This window comes from Lingula anatina, chromosome 8, assembly GCF_051362555.1.
Source record: "Lingula anatina isolate TDL-2025a chromosome 8, LinAna3.0, whole genome shotgun sequence".
NCBI lineage: Eukaryota > Metazoa > Brachiopoda > Lingulata > Lingulida > Lingulidae > Lingula > Lingula anatina.
This window is the reverse complement of record NC_141774.1, coordinates 12,773,630-12,801,436: the sequence shown is the minus strand read 5'-3', so window position 1 is coordinate 12,801,436 and position 27,807 is coordinate 12,773,630. Positions and strand designations below refer to the sequence as shown.

Below are 27,807 nucleotides of genomic sequence, written 5' to 3'. Positions count from 1 at the left end.
ACCACTCTACTCAACTGCATGTTACTTCCCCATCAACTGGACAGTTATAACGATATGCACATGTAATACTAGACACACTTCATTATTATTATTCACCTGCGGGTTACTTTTATCTTTCAACATTTTTTGTATACTTTATTGCGAGACTTATATATTGTTTGGAATAAGCCAAGTCTGTCTTTCTCTCTGTATCTCTCTCACTCCAATTTTCTCCACCTCTCTCCGTGTTTTTTCTCTATTTCGCTCTCTATCTGATAGTGTGTACAAATGTTTGCTTGTTTATGCACAGACCACCATCAGGTGTATCAATGTGTATGTGTCAGTTTGTTGTTTGAGCCTGCACGAACGCGTAAATTCACGTCCGTGCCTACAAGCTCATGTGAGTCTCTCTGTGTATCTGTGTATGTGAGCATACTGGTTGTGTACGTGTACACGGTGTTCACCTCTCACTTTTGTGTGCTTCTCTTATGTCTGTATGCCAGTCAATCTGTGCTAAACGTGTATGTTTTCATGATGTTATCTAAACATGTCTCACGTCTGTGTTTAATCACCAGGCCCGTAGCCAGCAATTTCAAAAGGGGGGTTCTTTTTCTAAAAAAGTGGACCTTTTTCCATAAAACTTCACGTACCTAGATCAAATTTTACTCAGAATGGACCTTTTCCAGCAAAAGGGGCGGTTCTTTCGAACCCCCCGAACCCCCCCTGGCTACGGGCCTGATCACAGTTAAAGCAATAATAACTCTTCGTTTCGGCCAAAAAATGAATTTTCCTGGAGTAAACAACAATTTTTCCATACTTACCAATGGTTAATGAATCCATTTTTACATTCAAAGTTAGTCCCTGGTTTTTTTCTAAAAAGTTTGGTTTTTTGTTAAAATCTCTTAAGAGATTTTAACAGAGTATAGACATCAATGGAGGTCACGTGGTCTAAAGACAAGTTCAAATATCAGAATAAAAGCTATAACTGCTGTTTTTGTGGTAAAACAGAATATATTATATTTCTATGAGTTATTCACAAGGTTTTTATTGTGGAATATAGGTCTCATACAAAGAGTTATTATACCTTTAAACATTCACCATACCTGTGCTCCAAACATCTTACATGACATGAGCATTACAGCTTATATACATATAATATATCCTCCAGGATACACGCACACACAGAGGTAATCAGAAGCAGTCACGCCATTGTCCCACTGAAACTGATCCAACACCACACACAATGAAGACTGGAATACAAAGAGGACCTCGCTAACTGCCGTGTCCTCAGCTTTAATTCCACTAAAGAGGGATAATATCAATTAGTCTAGACACTCAATGACGAGGACAAACTCTGTGACTCATTATGTACCAGAATGAGTCAACTATACGGAGACCTGTCATGGCACCTGGTGGTTATGAGAGAGAGAGAGAGAGAGAGAGAGAGAGAGAAGGGAGAGGGTGGGGTACAAAAATTAACATAATTACACATTAGTATGTCATAACATACATGAATAAAATAATTATCAAAGAAAGAATATAATACACCTTTGTGAGAGATAACAAAGAGGGAGATAAATATCAATTCCTGTAATCTATCATCATAACCCGAGTTAGACAGATGATAGGCAAACGACTACCTAACTTTGACCCAATGCCAAAGCCTAATATACCTGCATAATGTTGCTCAAACTTCTCTCTGCCTCATAATAAAGACCACACATGCCTGCATCTAGCACTTCACTTTATGTTTTTACCAGCAGTCCTTTCCTTTAAACTACCACTCACTGCCCACTGGAGAAATGTAATATTGACCTTTCCAAGAGGTCAAGAGTCATGCACAGAGGTCAAGGCCAAGGTCATTAACATGAAAAGGTCATTGAATTCTGAAGTCAAAAAGTCAATGGCGTCTACTGATATAATATATGTACCAACACAATAAACAATATAGCAATAGAGTTACTATTATAATATTGTTACAATGGTTTATGTTTACAGTAGGGAAGACTTGAATGCCAGGATAAATGCTGTGAAGGTCTTAAAGTCAATGTCCATTATTTATTCACATGCAGTGACACAATGTGACCCCAAGGTATAAGTGTATCAATATCATAATTCTATTACAAAATAAACAATTAAAATATACCAAACAATGTCTGAAAGTGTTACAGAATTCCACCTGCGACTAATCTCCCTTCATTTTACTATTAAACCAATCTTACAAGACTTCAGTTTTTTTTTTCTACGATATTTGGCAATCAATGGATATTCTTTCTTCATTTGATTCCACTGAAATTATTGTATTCTGCATGTAAAACTGACAGTTTTATATCACTAAACACATGGAGCACAGTCCCAAGAACACTGAAAAAAAAAAAAAAAAAGGGCAGATGGCACCTTTTTGTCCCATAAGACAATGGTATATAACACAGCCATACCCCCCTACCCCACCCGGGTTAATTATAAAGACCCTGGGATGCCCAGGGCCCTGTAACTTGAAAGCGTCGCGAATTGCGAATAGCAATATCACCTCTCTTCTGCTTTATTTTGAAATTACAGTTAAGATGCACTCTTATTTCAATCAACTTGTGAACTCATCTCTTTTCTAACTGCAATCATCTTGTATGTCACAGCTTGCAGGTACTTGGTCCATAATTTTATAAAACCATTTAATTTGAGAAACAATAGGCAATTCTTTCTTATGTACAGAGATATTTGACTTTCAAATAAGGTGTGCTTATAAACATACTGGTCCTTGAGGGAATGCTTTGAAATTGTAGTTTCCATTTTAATCAAATATAAAATCAATTCTATCTTCCTTGGGTATATTAATTCCATTTCAGACATTTCACCAAACCAGAAAACGACTCCACTGGGGCACTTTCTCTCTTCATTTCCATTAAATTCAAAACCTTGCGGTTTGGCTGCATTAATGTTGGTAATTAAGAATAAGGCTGGAAACTGTCTTAGGTACAAAACTGATACGTAGATAAATTGAGCCATTTTCTTCTAATTATAAAATCTGAATCAGGGATTGGAGTCTTTGACATTAAATAACCCCGAAAGTGGTATGATGACTATACTGAACTATTTTCTTATAATTACAGAAAAAGTCTGTGAAGAAATAAATACCTTTTTAATGTGTTTATCATCATAAGGCGGAAAAACTCACTTCTTACAGTTTAACCCATTTATGGTCTAAACAATGCCTTGTGGAAACACACCTATAAATTAAGACAATAAACCGTGAACATTTGCCTTTTCAACTAGGATGAAATTTCAGAAATAACAGGTAGACAGCAAAGTAAATGGGATCGATAAATTTTTTCTGAAACATTCTACTTAGAGAATGCTCCATAATTATCGTAATGACTTAAGTGCCCTATGAAAAAACCTGTCAACATCCTCTGAGGAAAAACAAGAAAAAAGTATTTACCATGTTTAAGGTACTACAAATAGTAAATATAGGCCTATTGAGCAGCCACAATTACAATCTATAGTCTTCTAAATCAGAAAACAAGTAGGTTTGTTTTATTACAAGGCTGCTTTTAAGGCAGGCAGGAAAAAAAAACATCAATTCACTACCTTACATTCATGCCTCTGATAAAATTTCTTATCTTATCCCAACCAAGCAGTCTAACTGGTCTCCACCTCTAAAATAAACATGTTCTGGCATACAATATATTGTCCTATTTCACATTACAAACAAGCAGTCACTTTCATGACATTCACTTTTCATGACAATTTGATGTTTTTTATTTGATATTTATTGCACCTCATATCCTATTACTCATTATACGATGAGGCATATGATGCAATATCTATGATGCCAGGGTGAAAATGAAACATTTGTGAAATGAAATATAAATCTTTCAGGGTTCAGGATACCTAAGGGAAACATACTGTAGCAATGTTATCCACAGATCTTTCTTTCCAGTAGAATCATAATAATAGATAATAATAATACTGATAATAATAAGAAGAAGAAGAAGAAGAAGAAATACTACCAATCCATCCAGCCTTGTTGAAAGGCATCTTGTGAATTATTGGAGTGGTGATAACTATGTTTTAGCAGCAGTTTGAAGAATCTTTCACTTAACTTTGACTGCATAACATGCCTGATGATATTATTTCTCCTAGTCAAATTTTAACTTACCTGCCACAGACTGTTTATAGTCTTATGACATAACAGTAGCCATCATTATGTGAATGTCCTTCTACTTGATACTAGTTTAATTAACGTCACTTTCTACATAGTACCCTTAATTCATAAGTCAACTGGACACATTTGTAGTGAATGAAAAATACACATTCAATTCTATGACTGTGTGATTAACATGACGGTTATAGAGAGCTGAAGTCTGGGATATCTCTCTCTCTCTATTTCAATTCTGTTGTAGGCAGATATATGCTATGATGACACTCCACACACCAAGCTTTTCCATTCCTATTAAAACACTCTTGAATAGAATTCTTTCTAACCAAATACTTTAATAGACAATTTTAAATAGAGCAACAGTAAAACCATGAACTACATCAAGGATCAATCTGGCTTAAAACAGGAAAATACGAAATATTTCTCTCAACTAAATTAAATGATGTGGATCATTTGGCTAAAACTGACATGCAACAGTCATCTCTGTTAGTTAAAAGTGATAATCTGATTTAGTTTAAGCTTATCAAATAAGGCTAAAACTATGGCACTGACCTTTCCAGCCACTGCTATGGTAAATATCTAAGTTTTCGAATAACCCGAATTTTTAATATCAAAATGTTCAAAATTCATCTTTATGAGACACTCACAACAATGTGCTTTCTAATGCAAGGAGAACTAATTTCTTAAAACTTCTGAAAAACCAAACATCCTACAATTATGAATCAAACATTTTTTTTCCCTGGAAAATCATTACATTCATGTTGTTTGAATTTACTGAGTAAAAGCCATATACAGCTTAATTGGATGAGCGACTCCTGTTACCTGTACATTTACCTGTTCAACTTCACAATATGGTGGCTCTGTCCACATCTGGTTCACTTTAACTCCTACATGGAATAGTTAAAACCACTCAGCATGTGAACCTCCATTCATTTTTAATGGTTATATTTGTTAGAGATCTGACTGACAGATCCTGTTATAATTTTGTGGGACACACACCGGCACTTGCTGAGAGAGAGAGAGAGAGAGAGAGAGAGGGAGAGAAGAGAGAGAGAGGAGAGAGAGAGAGAGAGAGAGAGAGAGAGAGGAGAGGGGGGAGGAGAGAGAGAGGTGGGTGAAAGAGAAAGAGAGGGGAGGGAAAGAATCGCTAACCACACTTATAGTCAATTCTTAACAAAATACCTGCTGCAGACCATGTCTTAAAATGCCAATTTACGATTTTTAAACATTCAAACCAGCAAAACTTAATGACAAACTGAAAGCTGTATGGCAGGAACAATATGATTTTTCATCACAGTTAAAATCTGATGAAAAAAGACAGCCTACCTTTATATTCTCTCCGTCATGGCTTCCATTTAAGACTACAAATCTTATCTCACACCACATAAATCAGAGACAGCTACGACAACAAAAGCTTTGTGTCCTCCATTCTACATTCAGGAGCCAAAATACATTTTACATTAGCCTACTTTTAAATTAAATGGCATTCACCGTGACCACGGCAGTTAAAATTTGCAGAAAATGGTGAATATTCATCATCAGGCATTCATGCTTATAGAGCCTGTACTTAATCCTATTACAAGTATACACTAGTATTGATACTGCAAGTGTGCAGGTCCTACAGAAATGATCATATCCTCATATGTCATTCATTAACACATATCACAGAACTTTACAAAATAACAACCAAAAGTAGGAGCTCTCTCTGTGCTAGTACTAGCCTAGGGAACAGCATGGGTAAAAAGTGTGGTTAAACTATAAATCTTATTGTATTTTTATAAGTAATTCACAAACAAATGCTATCACTAATTAAGATCTTTGTCATGCAAGTACGTACCTATAATTATGGGCATTGCACATGATGAAATGGAAGACAATACCATACTTCTCTGCATAACCAGATATATATGAAAACATACAGCCTTGTTTCTCACACAAGAACAAAGGCACAATAAGTACTGGTGGACTTCAGACTCTAGACGATCTTTTATACTTTACAAGCAGATATTAATAGCAATTAAGAAGCATCTTTGTTATACAAGTGAAGGACAAGTGCGGTGAACTTTACACCACATTTTTTCAAGCCACTTAGGGTCACAGCGTTTTGAAAGAAAGGCATACCTAGCAATACATACATACATACATACATACATACATACATATATATATATATACTTCCACTCAGAGAACCTATACTTCTTTAATTGCAATACAAGTACTTGTTAATATATACTACATAGTTATGCTGGTGCTACAGAAATTACCATTTTTTTTCATGTGTCATTCATGAATAGGTATGATCTCTACAAATATAATATTCTATATCATGAAAGAACCATTTTACCATATAACCAAAAGCCAAGCACACCGACATTTCATAATCCTACCTTGTATACAAAATAACAGTAACCATTTTACACTTTACCTGTAAGTACACTCTCACGCACATGTTAAAGGTAAACACTCACCCCAAGAACCCTGTGTAGTCCACCTCTACCTGGGCTGCTGTTATCTTTGAAGTCCCTATTATACAATAGCTGGGTCACTGCAGGGGTCAGGGCACGTTCTGCACAGTTTCAACAAAATATGTTTTAGTTTTAACTTCAACAGGAAGTAACAGAAGGTAAAAGTTTATGACACTGCACCAATATTTCAACCTCCACTGCCTGTTAGCAAGCCTTCTAAATGTTAAACTCCATCCACTTATCATTCCAGTGCAATCCTTCAAGGGTTTAATATTCTCATTGGTTTTGACACTGGTCTAAATCTTTCTCAGCAACAAAATGCCAACAAACCACCGTGTCCAAATATAGTTCAATACACTTTTGATGACTCATTTAATAACATAATTATCTAATCATTGTTGTCACCTCTCAATCCCAAACCATTCTGTCACATGATGTCAGCTATCAGAAGCTATCAGATTAAAAAAATTAGATAAAACAAATAAATAAATAAATAAATAAATGAAATAAAAACTACCTTTGCTGACAACCGACAACCTACCAAATTAAAACATGTACTTCAACATAAATGACCCAGGTGTTGTATTATCCCCGGGGAGGTGATCAAGATCCCCTCATGATTGAATAGATCCATACAGATCAGATACAAACTGTGAAGTCTGATGATTTATCCAAGCAGTCAGACAATAAACAATACTTTTACTTTTAACCTTTAAATCTTTATGACACAGTGTGTTAAGATATGTCAGGTGGCAATTAACAGACAGCATAAAGATGTCACCACAAATAGGTCAGTGACTAGTAGCTACCTATACCTGGCTTTAAGCTTCTAAGTACAGCTAAAACAACATCTCAAGTCTTCTTGATTCACTTAAACTGTGAGCAGAATTAAAGACATGACTATCACACTATATCAGACCTCAGCAATCTACCTTTAAGGACTGCCTTATTATTTACAGCATAGTTAAAAACGTGAATTCCTACATTTTTCCCCAAATATATATAATTACAATGTCAGGTGTAAATTTATATGAACATAAAACTGTCAACACAAAAAGTGAACAGGCAACATACATTAAAGGGCTGCCTTTAAGTACAGTCTCAATTCATTCCACTACACATTAATAGTTACCTGAAGTCAAAATGTGGCTGTCAAACCATTCAGGTCATTGCCAACCTACCTTTAAATACTTTCTTATAGTGCAGCTGACTCTGCAGATACATAAAATCCACATCAAATCCTAAATCTTTCTGACAACATCACAGAAAAGGCAGAGTGCATTTGCACCACTGTGCAGTATATCCCTGACTATTGTATATCAGATAATCCTGACAGCTGCCTTCATTTGAATGCAACTGGTGCTCCTGTATTATAATAAAGCCTTTATGTATAATCTCTATCAGCCAATGTCAAGTTATAAAATGCGGATATTGGATATATTGCGACACAGGTCCCTGTGGTGTTTTGTTTGTGTCTGAATGCCTGCAACAGGTCAATGTGTTAGGAAAATGTATTATATTGTAATATATCAATATTAAGTATAATATATCAATATGAGAGAGAGAGAGAGAGAGAGAGAGAGAGAGATATTCTATTTAATAATGTGAATGTCTACATGTGTAGGAGTGTGCATGTAAATAAATGTATAAACCTATCTGTCCATTCATCTGGTGACAAACTTTTCTTACCAAAGTACTTACTACAAATTTCACAAACTTGGCACATATATAAAATATCCAAACTGCTGGTGAAATACACAGTGATATTAGGATGCCTCACCACCATTCTCTTTATCAGAGATGCCACACTATTTTTTGTCACAAGTTGATGTGAGGTCATGCGTGAATTAAGATAAAAGGACAATAGTGACGGTATCTGTATGACTGCACACAGTGACCAAGGTAAACTTGGGGCTAGGTGAAATGTTTATGTGTGTGTGTCTGTGTGCGTGTGTGTGTGTGTGTGTGTGTGTCTGTATGCGTGTGTGTGTGTGTGTGTGTCTGTATTCATGTGTGTGTATATATGTATGTGCATGTGTATGTATGCGTGCATCTCTGTATATGTGTGTATATATGTGTATGTCAGTGTATGTGTGTGTGTGAGTCACTGTGTGTGCATGCAAGACATTATTTGTGTCTATTTGTATGCAGTGTGCCTCTGTTTGTGTAAGCATATATATACATTCATATACATATGTAAACACACACACACGCACACACACACACAAACAAAGATGCTGTTCTACATACCCAGTAAGCACGACAAATCAATTCCACGTCCTCATAAGTAGGTCCGAAAAAAATGCTCCTTTCAGAAAACCTTGCAAGCTCACCTTGACAAACCTTTACCATGAGAAAAACAAACACTTTCCTCTCTTTAAAATCAACTTCCGTTTAATTAAAAGTGCCCTCAAGCACCAAGCATTGATCTGTTCTGAATCTGTTGGCTCCACATCTGTCTGTGTGCACCTGGCTTCAACAATCACAGGGGTATTAAAAAAGAAATAAAAAACAAAGAACACAATACAATCGATGAAACTTTGTCCTTATGATACATAAGGGTATAAAACATAGTATTGATGAGGTCAGGGTCAGGTCAAAGGTCAGGTCACAGGTCAAGATCAACACAGGCAAATTGTCGTTCTATGGGCTACATTTTTTGTTAGGAAACAAATCTAAATAGTGACATTTCCATGGTCAAAATTCTGAATTTCTTGAATAAAATAAATCAATAAAATGTCAAACTTTGTAAAATATCAAGATAAGCACATGCCAAAAACTCACCAGCCCCAAGTCTCATTATATGATATGAATCAACCACCAATGTAACCCATTTTGCTATGGTCATAAATTGATCCATTACAGATAATATGAAAAATCTTTATAGTGCCATTTCTGTGGTCAACAAATATCTCAGATTATATGATATAAATCAACCACCAATTTAGCCCATTTTGTGGGGGTCATAAATTGATACACATTACGTGGACAATATGGCCCGCATATCTGCAAATCACCCATTAAATGACCATAAATTTTTCCACCTGTTCAACTGACAGGGGTGTGAAATGCCATGCCCAGGTGGGTTTCCATGCATCCACATGTTGTTTACAGCACCTGTGTTGTTTACTGCTAGGCAACAGATCACTATCAGTGTTTACCCACGAACTGTAGGTCTTGGTGATATGTAATAAAAAAATTAGTGCCTGGATGAATGGGCGAAATAATAATGGTAAAATGAACAGGGAGGGGGCCAATTGAGGATATTTTTTATATGAATGATAACATCAAAGGTATAATAATGTTTTTATTTCAACCTGTGGTGCACTTTAGCAGTACATGGGTGTTTGGATGTACGCAAGTACACACGAGAGAGAGAGAGAGAGAGAGAGAGAGAGAGAGAGAGAGAGAGAGAGAGAGAGAGAGAGAGAGAGAAAACAGTTAGGAAGCTAGTACCGGATGATATTAGTCCCACTGTCATACCCCCATGTACTATATAGTCTCAAACTGCACTGTGGGAAATTGAGAGTGTAAACAGTAAGCAGGAAAGCCCTAACCAGCTCAGCCCAAATTGCAGAGATGCCAGAAGATATCTGGAGGTTTATGACAACAATTTTACCCAAAATGCAATTGCCGCACTGTGGCTTGCTTGGTTTCTGCAAAGTGAAGACAAGCGGTGAGTTTCCAGTAATCTCTCTGAAAATCGGGGTACATGACAGTTTACCCAGTAATCAACTATGACCAATTGGATCCAAGTGGGATACCAGAAGATGGCTCCAATTTCCAGGAAAGATCTATAGGGTTCTGATGGCAGTGGAGCCTGGCAATCCCTGGGGCTCAAATAATTAGATCAATCCCTTACAGAAATATTGACTATGTCAGAAGTCAACTCAAATTGAGAGAAGAGCTTTTTCCTGGAGACTGCCAGGTTAAGACAGAAGTGGAGCCTCCACAGAAAGATACATGTACACTACTCTCATGCTTCCATGTCACTGTCCACTGATAACAATAAATAAATAAACAAATAAAGAATTTCTTCGAGTAAATAATTGCAAAAAACCAAGACAAATTTGTTCAAGTCACAAGGAAGCAAAAATTTAAGGTTAAATAAATGACCTGTCAGCTTCCAGATTTACTGGCATATATTCCAAGTAAAATAATATGCTGTTCTTAAGTGACAATCTCATATATCACTCTCTCTAACCTGTATCCCTGGAGATAGACTGTGAGATCAATTTCCTTAATGCTAAACCTATCAAGAAATGAAATATGGCACTTTGAAAAAAAAAAAAAAAGAAGATTCTGGACTGTGAATGGTGGCCTAGAGGGAATCATACAGAATGATCAGAAAATGACAGTGCACTGTGTGAAAATTCCATCTTAAGATAATATCATGTATTCTTAATTTACATAAACTCTCTCTCTCTCTCTTTCTCTCTCTCTCTCTCTCTCTCTCTCACACACACACCTCAAACAAATGTGCACACACTCAAAAGCACATGCAATTGCACATACATTACCAAACCCTCCTTCAAAAACTACAATGTCATCTTGTACAATATCATTATTTCTTGAAAGACCAAAATGTACCACAAAGTCCTTCATCCCAAAACTATCTCCAAATACCATTGTTAAAACTACGCTGCAAACTTTAAAACCAACAGGCAATTGCAGCTTTTGGATATTAACTTTTATACAATAATCTCTCTCTATGCTTATCTATTTAGATGCCAATCTGGAATCTCTATTCTTAATTTACAACAAGTAATCCCCCTGTCAACGAGGTTGTCACAGAATAATCAACAACACAATCCCAATGTCTTACATTTGATAAATACTTCAGTCAGTATTCTTCTCAGCCCTGCGGTACGCTTCCAATATGAACTCCTTGTTGGTAAATGTTGACAAGGCTGTTACAGATGTACCAGTTAAAAGCCCCATTCAGAATAGGGGACTAACTAGTCCGAGGGTCAAATATGGCCGACCCACTTGAATACTTCCCCACATGATATCTATTCGGTGTGTATTAGTGGATTAGACAGCAAGCTTTGAATTGGGTCACCATATTTGATCCTCGGACTAGTTAGTCCACTGTTCTGAATGGGGCCAAACAGATAAGTTCATCACCTTGACTACTGCTTCCTTGAAGCTGCTTGCTAATCAAACTTCTGTACTTTACAACAATAATGTAACAGTAACAATCCAACCTCATAATCCTCTTCTAATCACCATATACTGTTGCAATTTTATCAGTCCTTCATTTACCTCACGTTGATGACTCAAGTGACTGATAAAATAAAACTGACAGGTAAATATTGGCAGTGTTGTTAACTTGTTACTCAGATACAAGATAACCTACTACTGATAGAAACACAACCTTGACAACAGATATATACGTAATTTTTTTCTATAGCAGGGGCCAGATCAAGCCATCTAAAAAAAATAAACCTTTATTGTTATCTTAACTTTTAACAATACAATTTAACTTACATTCACTGTTAGTCTTGTCTTCCAGAAAATAGCTGGTGCTTTGTATCAAAAATACAAATTTTCAACTTTAATTCAGGTTAACAATTTGAAAGCAATATATCTTTTTCATATCCTTTAAAAATAAACTAATTCATAAGTGTAAGCTAGTGCCGTCTTCCAGTTGCAATATATCCCCTCTAAAATCCCCTAATTCCTCTGTCAGTAAACATTGACAATGCTTTCAAGAACGGCATTATAACGTATCACAATCAAAATTCCCTACTTTCTTATGCAGTTAAACATTGCTATAAAAAATGTGAATGGTGCATTACAGTTGCCATATATCATAGACACAAATCTCGTAATTCCTCAGTCAGTAAATACTGTATGGCACATTAATTCCCTTAATTCCTTCCTTGATAAATATTGACAATGTTTTCAAGAACGGCGGCTGACAACAGATTACCTTGGATCTCATAAACCAGAGTCATGTGACCTCAAAGCACCAGGGTCTTAATGGACTTCCGCCTGTAAGATAAATCAATCCGAGTAGCAAACTGGCTGAGAGAGAATTACAGCAAAAAACATAAGTTGGGTCAATAGAAAAAAAAGTTATGGTTAAAGAGGAGCTGAACAGCATGTGGTCCAGCTAGTATGGTTAAAAGTATACTTACATTTGTGCAAGCCACTACTGCTGCTGCTGCCATTCCAATCCAGGCAAAGGATGGCCTTGATGATGAAAATGATGAAGATGATGATGGTGATGATAGAGATGTAGATAAATAAGTATATTTTCCATTACATCATCATCTGGAGATGTTTAAGGAGGAATACAATTTCTCAAGGCGACAAGGTCAAACTGCCATAAAATGACCCATGCTCCACTTCACAAATTTCTTTTGAGGAAATAAGGAGCTATGAGGAGATATCTCCAAATGAATTCAGAAGACCATTTCAAGATGATGGCAGCAGAAGCTGACAGAGAGAAGACAGTTTTGTCACTGGGACCTCCAAATGCCAGTCAGAAAAAGAGTCCGTCAAATATCTCGGAACAAGACAATTCCCTTTTCCAGGGATGAGACCAGTCCTCACTGAAAAAGTAGGAAAATGGCAGGGGGTCCAGGGTACACAATTCACAAGAATGACCCAAATGACCCTGAAAAAGTTGTAATTCTGACAAAAGTCTCATCAGTGATTTCCAGAAAATTATCAAAACATGATGACTCCATTTTCACCAATTCCTACTGAGGTACAAGTAGCTGATTATGCTGATGCATGTTCTGAATATGAGATACACATGCCAAGATATAAATATGTGAAATTCATTGGTTGATATCAACTGTCACTGGCAGTTTCACCCAGGTGGCGCCAGGTGGCATCGTGCATGAGCACCATTGCCCCATATAAACATTGGCAACACAGACAGCTCAATCAAGAAAAGTGGAAAGGAAAGAAAAATATGGTAGCTGTTAAATAATAATAATAATAATAATAATAACAATAATAATAATAATAATAATAATAATAATTATTATTATTATAGAAACCCTCAGTTTCACATTAAGGATTTATTAGGGTTACTACCTCCTGTATCAGCAGACATCAACTTAAGTTCCTGAAGTCCACATATATACAATTATGGAACTTCTGACAAAGTTACTTAATTCAGAAAGGCAGTTTGACAAAGAGATGGAGGAAGTCAGGAGAGGACGTCTTTTATGCACATGGATAAACAGCAGGAAATGACAGACTCAATGGATTTTGACTTCACTGAACATAGGGCTAAGAATGACATCATTTCATCGACACTGCCAAGGACACAAAATAAAGAAAAAGAAAGAAATAAAATAATCCAAGGAAAATTAAAGAAAGAAAAAGAAAGAAGCTTCATTTATGTACACATTTTTGTTACATGCTTCATTTATTTACTAATGTGGCAAAAAAAAAAAAAAAAAAGGGTTTGCACTGGATTCAGTAGACTGCTTCCATCTGACAGTGATTAAAAATTAGCACAAAAAATGTGAAGTGGCAAGATACATATAACATGTTTCCACTCTTGTTTCTCCATGTACATAATTTGTCTGAAAACCGAAGAAGTAACTCAAGTCATCTGACAATTATGCGCGGCAATGCAGGTACCTTGGTGCTGAGAGAAGGTTTCGCTATGATGTAAAAGCTCATAAATTGACAGTTAAATTAATGAGCTTGATTTCACTCTGGTTTCCATGGCAAGCAGACATAAGACTGATGTTATTTTAGTTTCTATGGCAGGATGACTAGAAACAAATCAGTCAAGTGAAGCTTCCAGCACAGGATAAGTGCTTCAACATAGCCTGAATGATTTCTTGTTCACGTTATGAAAAATCCACATGCTGCACTTAATATGGGAACAGTGGACATGCCCCCAATGGCACTGTGGAAGACAAATCAGAAGATGAAACAAAGAAAATCAGCCAAGCAGCAAAATCATGCCCGACTAGGAATATTGTAAATAAGCATCTGGCTCAAAGTTGATTACAAGATACAGAGGCTGGTAAAGACAACAAGTTGTTCTTGTCATAACAGGATCCTCGTAATGCTACTTGGTTGAGGTGGCAAAGAACACTTGAACAAGAATTGCTTTGGGAGCTTTTATGCACCAAAGACAGTCACAAGCAATGGGTTTCACCAAAGGCAGTCACAGGCAATGGGTTTCACCGAAGGCAGTCACAGACAATGGGTTTTACCAAATACAGTCACAGGCAATGGGTTTTACCAAAGACAGTCACAGGCAAGGGGTTTCACCAAAGGCAGTCATAGGCAATGGGTTTCACCGAAGGCAGTCACAGACAATGGGTTTTACCAAATACAGTCACAGGCAATGGGTTTCACCAAAGGCAGTCACAGGCAATGGGTTTCACCAAAGGCAGTCACAGGCAATGGGTTTCACCAAAGGCAGTCACAGGCAATTTCAATATTGTCCAAGACAACTGATTTCTCAAGGGCAGCCACAGACTGGGCTCCAAGATTAACTTACATTTAAACACAATTAATGCCAATTACTTTATCATAATTGTGTAATACTTGGTGCAAAGTTTAAGGGCCTCAAAGATGAAGTCTTTGAAGAACCCTTACCAAATGGTTTCTTTCACACCAGAAAATTGCTCAGCTTGGCATGAGTCAGGTAAGTCTCTTTTTAAAACATCTATTTTTGATAAATATTATTAGTTGAACCTACAAACCTCCAGACACCCCACACCATGGCACAAAAACCACCACAGACAACATAGTGATAACAAGGCTGAGACGATGACGTAATACTCCACACAAGGGGGAAGTGTCTCGAACGGTGTCATCTGACACGAAACCGATAATTCTGATCATTATGTACTCAAATTAAGTTAAACAATAGACACCAGTGTGATGTGTTTCACTCTTAATAATAAATATACAGTTTTGTTTACTCTTTCACATACAATTTATAAAGCATTCAATTGCATCTAAAATTTTCTATCAGTGACTCATCCGTTTATCTAGAAAAAAATGTTTCCCCATGATAAAAAAGTTTCAGTCATGCAACCCATTGCACAACTTGCCAAGACCCCAGGGAAATTTGTAGTCTAGAAGCGTTTTTTCTTGGTTTTGTTTTTATTTCCCTAAACTGTCAATTTATGTTTTCTTTTTCTTTTTAAATCTGCTTTATTTGCAGTCATTTATTAACAAGTCATGCTCTGAGAAAAACAGGCTGGTTGGTGACAACAAGGAATAAAGCCTTGTAGATCTCACACTCTCAGAAAAACACTTAAATGCAAAATAATTGAATAAATTAATAAATAGCTAAATAATAACAAAAGGAATGTTTCATCTTAAAATAATAAGGATTTGATTTTAATAAATTTACAAATAATACAATAAAATGCAAAAATGTTACTGATGGATAGCAGCTGGAAAACATCAATATAATCCCAAATCGACCCTATCTTTCATTTTGATATATGACATTACTGCTGGAAAATATCAGTCATAAAAAGGCTTTTATTGCTGACATTTATTGCCACTGGCAATTCTTTTCTTCTCCTCATGGATTCAATCACAGGGATTTTCATCAGAGGAATTCCTCAAATTAAAAACTCCAAAAATACCTCCTGCTTCTTTGATTTGTTTTGATAGGAACCCAGCTTAGTTGATCTTCTAACACACTCTCCCCATAACTGCTTTCTTAACAATATTTTTGATGGCCATTATACCAGTTCCCCCAGATTCTCTTGAAAGGTTATGTTTATAATATGTGTTTATTCTAGAAAAATGTTTCACAGTGTGGATCAACAAAAAGAAAGGTTATGTCCAAAATAATGGCACAAAAATATAGTCTCAGGATTACAGCCAACATTTTTATTATTTTGGAAAAAGTGACCCCAGGAGAGTTCAACTGACTTGAAAGATGACATAGAACCTTTATCAATTTATGATTCGAAAACGACCTTTTCTAGCCCAAGGCCCATTTTCCTTCTGACCTGATACTCCCCCCCCCCCCCCCCATGGTCCATGTCAAACATGTTGCAATATCTTATGTGAGAAAAGCCCAGATTGCCATAATCGCAATCTAAATTTGATGAACCATATACTGCTCATTGTATTAACTCTCTTCTGCAAGTCTGCAGAGAGACAGAGAGAGAGAGACTGTATAATTATTGTGTATTATACAATACAGACTGTATTATATCTCAGAAGATATAATGCCAAAGAAACGTTTCTTAACCTGTACAAGTATCCTACATGTTCCCTTAATATTTTGTCATCTACTATTCTGTATTCTTTTTCCTTGTATAACCCCCCACTCTCCAACACATAATCTTGAATACTACAACAATAAACAACACACCTGGCTAGGTAAATATTACAAATGCCCTCATGAAGGAACAAAATGTGTTAGGTGGGCCAACCCAACACAATTGGTTGAGACCACTGAAGACTGCTCTAGTGTGTTAGTAGTGACAAGCACAATCTCACATTGTGCTGATACAGCTGCCCCTTTCCTATATCTCACTTTTATATCCAACAATACCTGCCCGTAGAATAAGGAAAATTTATTTTTACTGTTGCTGTCTTTTCAACCATTTCTCTTTTCTTAATGTCCCATTGTCCAGAAACATGATTATATATATATATATCTTTGAAATCTCTACACTGGTCAACTGATACCACAATTATTTAGACTTTGGCATAGATTCATACGCATACTTGCTTCCATCATTTCAGTATAACACTTCACTGATCATAGTATTTAACCCTCCATTATCTGCACAAACCTACCATTCAATTTATCTAGAAATAAAGTGGTAAAATTTCAGTCTTACCTTAAATTACTATTGCCCTGCATTCTGTTCTCACTTCCACAGTGGGCCACCCCAATCTGTACAGTTGTTAATTCTGTCATTGCTGTTGTGCTGTCAGTGTTGGGTCACGTCCACTACCACAGTTGATCCAAGGATCTAAATATGGCCAACCCACTTGAAAGCTTGACATGTAATCCCCAGGGGGGAATCCATTTAGAGTATTTTTATAAGGAGATAATGCAGCAAGCTTTCAAGTGGGTCGGCCATATTTGATCCACAGATCTGTTGGTCCTAGGATCCACTTGTACTGTATGGGCCCTTGCTGTGTAGTAACTGGTACCAGTATTGCCATGGTGTTGCTGTAAGTTCTGGTGCCCTATAGCTAGGTATCCACCTTCATCCACTTCTACTGACTACAGGGGCTTCCAGGCTTGATTGCAATACACCATCATACTAAGCAGTACTGTCATCATCATCATCATCATCAATGTTATCACTCATACCAACACTGTCATCCACAACATAATACAATGCACATATTATTAATGTATGCCATAAAACACACATACATACACATATATACGCACACTTGTTTTAAAGCAAACAGAGGACATGCACAGACCATCATTAATATATGCACTTGAGGGTAAACACACACACACACACACACACACGTGCACAATGTACATATATGCAAGCATGCACACATACAATATCACTAACGAGTATATCATATCCTGAGAACATACACATGCGCGCACACACACACACACACACACACACACACACACACAGTCACTTACATAATACCCTGGGGAGACCCATGGGGACCCTGAGCAGACAACATGGCAGGAAATCCGTGATTTGACACGTGGGGGCTGCCATTCTCATTTCCACGGGGTCTGCCACTGCTGGGGGTCAGACCACCCGCGGAGCTGTTTGAGGGCTCAATGATGCCTACTAGACGATATGGATCATCGTAACAACCGTAGCTTCTCGAGCGTCTTCTCACGCCTGGAAATGAAAAAAAGAATAGTTTAAAATTACTATGCTAGTCAGTATCGAGAAATGCACCCCAAAACCTTATGCAAAGGGACACCTCTGACTTTTCCATCTATTTACACGTATCTATAAACAGGAACACTGCTAAGGCTAACAAAGAATGAAAATACCAACTACATAATGCGAGGCTTTTAAAATAAAACATACAATCATTAAAATATAAAGCATATAAAAAAGGATCCAAGTCTTGGGTTTCACATCATCATGATCAGTACACTCCACCATAATGGTGCATCTCACCTCAACTCAGGCACAAGATTGATTTCTTGAGCAAAACGTCTAAAATGCCTTAACCATTCCAAGTAAAATACTCCCTGGAGCCTCAGAAAAAGGGCCAAGTTCCATCAAAAGATGGGAAATGTTCAAGCATACATGCACTAGACCAGAAGTGAGTTCTTTGACGTTAAATATACTTTGACGCATGGTTTTTCTGCATTATTGATAAGAATAGTTCTAAGCTTGGTTCTCTCCATCCTAGGGACTATACATATATATTAATTATACGAAGTTCAGTGCTACAATGGTAAAGTGGCTCAGACATAAGAGATAAACCCACCGCTCAAATAATTGATTCAGTAAAATTAATTTAATTTTGGAAAGGCTGACTGATCAAAAAGGTAAAAAAGAAGGGTTGATTATTGAAAAAGGGACACTCAAGTACTTTAAAAATCGATTGGTGAGAGAGAGAGAGAGAGAGAGAGAGATTCTCACACACACACACACACACACACACACACACACACACAGTGCCAACAAAATACAACTTTATCTCCAAATGACTATTCCATGACTCTTCCAAAATCACCAGCCACCAAGAAATGTTCTAAATTGCTAATCGCCCAGCAAGACAACATACAAGCACAATTTTAAAATGTCACCATAGCAACCTGCAGTAAGAACTCCAAGCTTGACAAGCAACATCCACATGGGAATCCACTATTTAATTCAGTTGATAATATGATTGAATCATTTCCTATTGAACTATCAAGTGCAGCTCCGACAAAGTTAACACAATCAGTTTTACTGGGATAGTAATTTTGAAAAACTCCATGAGGTGACTTGGAGGAAGACAATCATTAGTTCCAACATGGTCGCAACAAAAGCAGACCACTTCTAGTATGCAAAATGAAAAATTATCTCAATTAAGCTGGGAAAAAATTGACATATTTTTTTTCAACATGATTGTACCAGGGATAGATTTACTGCTAGATTAAACTTATGATTCACCTACTAGTACGCTGAATCAGTTTCTTTTTTCATTCTTTTTAGTTTTTTATTCATAGAGGAACCCAATAAAGCAACCTGAGTCACGTGTTGAGAAAAGTAGTGGGATCAGAAGAAACATTCTTTTATAAATAATCTGACAAAGTTAGACAAAAAAAAAAAAAAAAAAATCTTCCATGGAGCCTCAGAAAATCTGTTGTCATACTTAATATAACCTACAAATTGAATTTTTAGACCAACTGCTTTGAATCAAACTGTGGTCTAAAATCTATCTTCACACTTATCACCATCCACATGTACACTTTTTACATGACATATATAATCCCTGCATTAAGGAACTTTATATTAATCATCATCATTACTATTCTGTACAAATCTAAATTAGAACCACATTTACTTTCTTACCTTCTATTCTGTACATAATATTCCACTGATTAAGTGTGTGTCCATGATAAGACCAGTCAGAGGGTGGCAAGGTGGGGGTCAACAGATTTCAACCAAATTCATAATATAGTTGTATATATAGGAGATATTCACATTGAAGGCAACAATCCCAAAATAAATCATTGGATATAATTATAATATAATATTAAATGTTTTGGCCATTTTTGGCTTAATTTTCAGCTTCGGTCAATAAAGCCACTTCATAAGCAAATATGTTAAAACTGATGACTTTTTAAAATAAATTGATAATTTACCTATTTAAACCAGCCATTTGCTATTGAGAATATGTTACTTAATTTCAGTTTAACCCATAAACTAACGAGCCACGCCCATTTTTATAACCCCACCCCCCCCAAACTCACTTTTCTACCAAGCAATGTTCAAGCATTCATATCTCTCTTTTTGCAGGGTTGACAGCCAAAAAATTGTATAGGGATCCTGAGCATATATTGGTCTCATCATACAAATTTTAAAAAGTGTGTTAAACACAACAGAAGATATTGAAAAAGTGCCTCAAACTTGTGCAATTTTAGCAGAAAACCAAACGACCGAAATCAAGATATCACTACATTTTGAGATATTACCTTCCAATAATCAAATTTAATCAAACATTCACAGCCAGGAATTCAAACAGTGCTTTGATAAGGGCAAATCTATCCAATTTTTATAAATACAAGATGGCTGCCATCAATTCTGTGCCAAAATACAGTTACTGTAATTCCTCAAAATAATCAAGAGGCCCATTTTTGCAGGTTTTTTATTTTGAGATCTGTAATACAGGATTGCTCAGATAATATTCTTTTCAAACAGAGCCATACAACTTCTGAATAAATTAAAATGATTAGTGACAAGTTATTCAACCCCCCCCCCCCCCCCCCCCCACACACACATATATTTAATGAGTTATTACTGTGCATATCCAATGTCATCAGCATTGTGTATATACCTTATTTTCAGGGAGCAAGAGAGAAAAATAAAAAAAAAATCACAAAGCATTTTTCTAAAGGCAAAAGGGAATGACTGTCTCATTTTATCAGTTTTCCCAAGTGCAACACTACTTAATCCACTTGAAATGATTTATATTGCATTTTTCAACCATTCTTTTTCCTTTCAAATGATTCATAGGTTTTGTAAATACATGTGATACATGTGATAGATATCTTGATATCTATATTATTTTTCTATAAAGAAAATTAAAACAGAGTCAGCAACATACAATGACAGGAGGAGTGCTTTATTTTCATATTATCAATTGGACAGTAAAAGAACAAAGTAGTTACTTTTCACAGGAGTGAAATCAAGTTATGAATCTCCAAGGTTCCAATACCACGGTCATCTTTTCCATATACTGAACACAACAGTGATGGGTAGTGTTCCAGAGATTTTAATCTTATAACTGATTGATCCCCAAGTTTCTTCTTCTGGTTGAGAGATCTAGGGTCTCCTTAGACAGTAATGATAATTCAGCAATCTTAGAATAAGTGTGGTAACTTGAAGCAACATGCCACTATAGTTTAGTGTGACTGAACTGTCAATTGTCAATATTTGTCAATCCAATGGTGCAAATCCTCCTTTCCTACAAAACTGAGTGAGATTGCCAAGCCTAAGATGCACATTTGTTATGGGGGATTGTCCCAAGGTGGCTCTAAGTCCAATAAAGGTTCGCCAGGATATCCACTACTGCATCTACCTGAAGATGGCAGGACAAGCTGTCAAAAGAAAATGTATTAAACATATTTTAAACTTATGCTAATTGCTGTATAAAAACAATGACTAAATAATATACTGATCAAATATATTGCATAAATAAAAACAATGATTGAAAATGAAATCAAATATGCATGATGTAGCTACCAGAATTTCATGATAAAAAGACATAGTTGGTACTCACATCTGAATCTGATGAATTTGCCTGTGCAATTTCAGGTGACTCTTCTATTATTATCTGTAAGATTGTCCAGGTCAAGGTTCACATCCAGGCCTAGGATGTAAAATCTGAAAAATATACATAACATCAATAAAAGTTTTACAACAACAGAGGCTTACTGTGTTCAGAATAGAAACTATCGTAGCAGGATCAATCTATCTCAGCGGAGTATCACACTCAGGCTCAGTTGTTGTAATCAGCTTAATTGTCTGGCACGCCCCCTTGCAAAGCATCATGAACAACATAATGGACCGCAAAATTTTCCTGATTTTACTAAAGTACTTTAAGTTGTACAAGTGTTCTGTGTAATATGTAAATCTTGAAAATTGAAGCACAGTGTGTTACAAAGTCACATAAAGCTAAGTCGCTAACTTCAACTTCATTGTAAACACATAAATCTGCATATGAAACTAAAATATAAAAAACTGGCACAAGTAACATCTTCTAAAATGCCAAAACTTGAAACTGAATGTGTGTTACATACCTTTGGCTCTGGGTAAGAAATTTCTAATGAAGCTGTCTACAAGCTCAGTTGTCCTTAACTGTTTGTGTTATGATAACGTAGCAAAGCCCTAGAATTTAATGCACAAATATACTTCATAAGTTAGATACACAGTTTATTCTTTTCAGCTGACATATTTACCATGAAATAGAAATCAAGTAAAATTCTATGAATCGAAATATACCAGTACATCTTTTAATTCTGCTTAATTTTCTTTATATTACTTTAAAGTATTCAAACTTATTATTTAAACTGGTTTGAGCTTTTAGTGTATCTGATTCTAGTATACAGTATGTAATTGTATGCCACCACTGGCCAACAACAGGGTAGGTTATTACTACATAGAAGACAGTACCTGAAATAGTGACAGAACCGACTTTGTCTGTTTATATATATATATATGATCACTTACCTTACAACAAACATCCAGAGCTAAATCGATGAATTGGATATATTGAGAAACCCAAGCCTGACAACAGTCTGAAGTGGTTCAACAAAAAATAAACATTCTAAGGACGACCAGCTGCTATGGTTATTTCTTGTGATATTCTGGTGCACACCAATCCTTCTGAGATGTACCTAAGCATCTCTAGTGCGTGTTCTTCATAAAATTAAGAAAGCATTATGTTTTAACACTGTAAAGACGATGTGCTTTGCTCCACAGTTGCTCCGGTGATAATCCTAGTACCCGCCATGTCGAAAATAGGTCACAGAGTTAGCATTATTATTTTACATTTAGTTTCTACAACATAAACAAATTTAAAAAAATGTATTTTGCTTCATAAGTTTGTCTGCAGGGCAAACATGATTATTTTAAAGGCTTTTCACAAACATATCCATGGTTTTGACTTATCAATTTAGTTGAAGAAACAGATTAGCATTTCAGTAGTATAAAAATATTCGTTTTTAGGCCCTTTTTAAAATTGTTATAGTTCTAATTTTACAAGGTTTAACACAGATTTTATTTCACAGAATTTATTTTTCAACCCTTTTCTATCAGCACATACCAAAATTATATGGATACAACCTGCAAAAAAGAAGATGTGTGCATTTAAAGAGGGGGAGGGGGTCAAGCATACGGAAAACATGCCTTATTAGAATCAACCTTGTGTGGTCATGACAGTGCCCTTTCGAAAAATCTGTATTGGGTATTAAAGGTTTTTCCTTAACCCATCATATGGCTTACCTAAATAATTCCTTATGATGTACATGATTTTTTAAAAGAATATTTAAAATTATAACTTTTCAAGAGCTAAAAAATGCTATATTTTGGCAAAATTGCGGATAAAAGATCTTCCCCCATATCTCTAAAACTAATGATCCAAAATAAGAAAGCCAGTGGCTCACAATATCTTTTATGTTGATGGTTTACCACACCAAAAATTATTAAAATCTGCTGACCCCCACCTTGCCGCCTTCTGACCGATCTGGCTGGCTTTCTCATGGACGCGCTCTTAATCATAATCACCATCTATTAGCAGCAAATTTAAACCACCTCCTAACCTGTCCCAGCTACAGCCACAAAATAAAGCCTCTCCCAGTTCTCTCCCAATTTTCACTGACTGTTCTCTGCAATGACTGTGCTTCCATTCATCAGCCGCAGAGGAAATGAACCGACACTGGGGCATAAAACTATATTACTGATACAATAACATGCAACTCATCTTCCTGTTGATCTCACAGCAAAACAGGAGATAAGGCGATGATTAGCACCCTCAGTTTTAGGATAATTTTCTCTGCTGTTTCTCTGGTTATCTTGGAGACATGCTGATGTATTACACCCCATTTCCATAGATTTTTAGACCGATCTATCCTTGTGGGGAGTCTCACTAGATTACTGTCAGCTTGGCCGGCTTAAGCGTCTGTCCCGCGTACTAAAAGCTGTAAGGGGGTAATTAACTATGGTGCCCGCTCGGCTGACTACAATTTAGCGTGAACCCCCAGGGAGTTAGGTCGATCTAAAACTTAATCTTTAGATCGATCTAAATCTCTGGGAAAGCACCCTTAGAGGCAAGTTCCCAGCAATGCCTGAAACTCGGGGTGTATTACAGGCAAGTTCCCAGCAATGCCTGAAACTCGGGGTGTATTACAGGCAAATTCTCAGCAATGCCTGAAACTCAGGGTGTATTACCAGGACTAATTAAATAAACTGGACTAGATAGTACCCTGAGGGCGCATTCAGAACAAGTTGATCTGCAGACTGACAGATCCGTGGATCAAACATGGCCGACCCACTTTAAAGCTTGCTGCATTATCCCCTTATAGGCAATGAATAGATCCTCCGCATAGATTATGCGGTTGGCTTTTAAGTGGTTCAGCCATATTTGATCTATGGATCTGTTAGTGTGGGGCCGAACTTTGGTTGTGAATGCAGTCTAAGCTTCAGAGGTTCCTAGAAACTCCAGAGGCCTTTTGTTAAATAAAGAGGTGTGTTGATAGTAATCTCTTTAACTTGGGGTGTTTGTTCTTGGTTATGTTGGAGAATCAAACTTGTGACACCGAGAAAAAAATTGATTTATAACACAATGCTGCGTCAACCCAAGTTTATGCTGGATTGGAAATTGAATTTTGGCACTGGTAAAGCTTCATTATACATGTTCACAGTGTCAGAAGTAACACTGAATTGATTGCAACAGAAATTGACAATACTGGCACCAAGAAAGCTTAATATCACTATATAGTGTCTGAAATCACAGTTCATCGACCACACAGTAAAATAATCACCCAATTACAACCCAATATAAAGTCTGTAATAAGCAGTATCCTGCTGGCTCCTGGCCAGGGTTTCTCCACCCCTGCTCCCAGGGCAAGTTAAGAACCTGTGGAAAGTACTAACATCCTCAGTCAACAGCATGTCTTAGGCCTCATTCAGAACAGTGGACTAACAAGTCCCAGGGTCAAATATGGCCAACCAGTCACCCACTTGAATACTTCCCCCCGGATATCTATTTAGTGTCTATTAGCGGATTAGACGGCAAGCTTTGTAGTGGGTCGCCATTTTTGACCCTCGGACTAGATACAGTAGTCCTCTATTCTGAATTAAGGGGTCTTAGTGGTGATGTATACCCCATTCACACTGGCAATTTTGACCACAGTTATAGCCTGATCTTAGAACAACAGTGCACATGCTTAACAGGAGGTACAATTGGCGAAATTCTACCCTCATTGCTTCCCATGCCAGTGTGAACGCAAAGAACCTGGGTTTAATCGACCCAGATTCAATCGAAGTTAACTCGACTTCATTTTACTTGCTAATGTGAATAGCCCTATATAGAAGCTGGTTATCAGCAAACTCTGAGAATTCTTTTATTATTTTTTTTCTATTTATTTATTTATTTATTTATTTATTATTTATTTATTTATTTTTTTGAGGGGGGTAGTATGTCTGTGAGTGGAAGACTGATAATGGTCTTAGTGATTTGTTAGTATAGTTTGATTATGAAAGTATTGTCTGTCTACATAACCAGCATCTTTCTTCATTTCCTACCCCAGTTACTGAGATACTATAATTTCCAGACACTTACCTCTATAAACAGCATGCCTCTGTCATTTTCATCATGCCAAAGACCCATCAAACTACACTTACCTTAATGGGTCCTAGATCATGCTGATAACAAAGTCAACTTTCCAGCAATCTCTGAAACTCACACAGTCACAGGGAAACTCAACAAACTCTTTGCCCACCGAACTACAAACAAAATTACCATCAACGAACTCAAGATCTGATCAACTGACCGAATGACCCCGAATGACCTCTGGTCAACTCCACATTAAATCCTCACCATTCTCTGGGGGACACTAGGGTTTCATATTCTCCACCCACAATTAAATGAAGTAGCATATAAATGACAGAATTAATTTCCCCCTTGTTAACTCTACAGTGCGTGGCACTGGATCGAAGATAAAAACAATGGTGTTGTAATAGGCATAGATAATGGAAATGCACTAGCCCGCATTAGTATATTGATCAGTAGACAATGAGGAATGGAATGCACGTGTAAATGCCATTACATACACAGTCAGTGCTGTTTGGCTTTGTTTGTATTGTTATCTCCTAGGTTGTTTGGCACTTGATAAAGGATGGGTTGGGGTCTATTAGAGTTCTAGAGAAAACTGCTCTTTCAATTCTCTCTGAATGCACAGCCAGTTAGAAGTACTAGTAACTGCATTAATTCTGATTGGTATATTGGAGGGGGGGGGGGGGTTCATTTATTAAATTACTCTCCCCCTTCATCCACACATCATACTAGTACTCTGTAGGACCAGTCGCACTGGTGTGGTACAGAAAGTCTTGTTTTATGTGACAATCTCTCTCTCTCTTTGTTATTTTCTCTCTCTCTCTCTCTCCCTCTCTCTCATTTTCTCTCTCTCTCTTTTTTTTATTCTCTTTCTCTCTCTCTTGCAAACACACCCACTCACTCACACACACACACACCATACAACTTGATCATCTGTGGTCTTGAGCACCTTATCTCTCTAAGCCTTTCCATCACAAAGTAACTCTCTCCAGCATGTGCATACATGCAATCCTTCGATCCATCCTCTTCAAGGAGGACGTAACAAAATAAAACCGACAGCATTGATTTTCACTTGTTACACAAACATATTCATTTATGTCGGCCAAGGTGAAAATGTTCAATAAAAGACAAAACAATCCTGTAATGATGCTGCTGGCTTCTAAGTTTGCTTTCAATATTACAAACTTGGCATCTTAAAGACAAAACAGTCATCTAGATCAATATACATACCAAATCAGTCAAGGCTGAATAAATGTTCACAATACTATTTTTAAAACTTAATGTAAGTCCATTAATTTTGCTGTTCATATTTCACAAATTTACGTTTAAAAGAAAAATAAAATAAAAGTATAACATTATTTATTACTATAAATAGACAGACCCATACATACAACTGTCTGACTGGTCTTCAAATGATTTGCCATTCTGTTCTATGAAAAAATAATTACCCACCCCACCCCTCCCAACCCTGTGGAGAGAGGTTATGTTTTTGCTTAGAGGTACTGTATTGCTTGGACACATTGGCTATTTATTTTATTGTATTTAAAAAAACCTTGAAAACAATTAATTTGGTCTGAGATCAATATAAAGATATAAAGATGTACAGACTAAGTTTTGTTTCTCAAGAGAAACGAGATATTTATGTCCTTCCTTCCTCTTCTCGACAGATGACAACCTGGCACTCAAAGACTAATCACTGCATGTAATGACAGATATTGAAAAAGGAGACGGGCCTCATTAGCAAAC

The 27,807-nt window shown here is 36.6% G+C and overlaps 1 protein-coding gene and 1 long non-coding RNA gene across 8 annotated transcripts in view; both read right to left on the bottom strand.

The window, feature by feature from the left end:
* The window catches only part of LOC147760370 (transmembrane and coiled-coil domains protein 1-like), a 70,393-nt gene that overhangs the window by 20,881 nt on the left and 21,705 nt on the right, over positions 1-27,807 (bottom strand). For 5 of the 7 annotated variants that reach the window (XM_087018980.1, XM_087018974.1, XM_087018975.1 and 2 more), the window contains exon 3: positions 18,188-18,398. In XM_087018980.1, the coding sequence (XP_086875106.1) occupies positions 18,188-18,231 (44 nt within the window). In that variant the 5' untranslated portion in view covers positions 18,232-18,398. Of the gene's footprint in view, positions 1-6,603; positions 6,865-17,405; positions 17,537-18,187; positions 18,399-27,807 lie in introns of those variants that run through there. The other 2 variants (XM_087018979.1, XM_087018978.1) reach the window with 2 other exon arrangements.
* On the bottom strand, positions 21,328-23,996 carry LOC106157342 (uncharacterized). Its single transcript, XR_015330917.1, has 4 exons — positions 22,956-23,996; positions 22,526-22,613; positions 22,006-22,109; positions 21,328-21,823 (listed from the first exon to the last, which is right to left on the bottom strand). It is a non-coding gene; the product is annotated as an uncharacterized LOC106157342 (long non-coding RNA).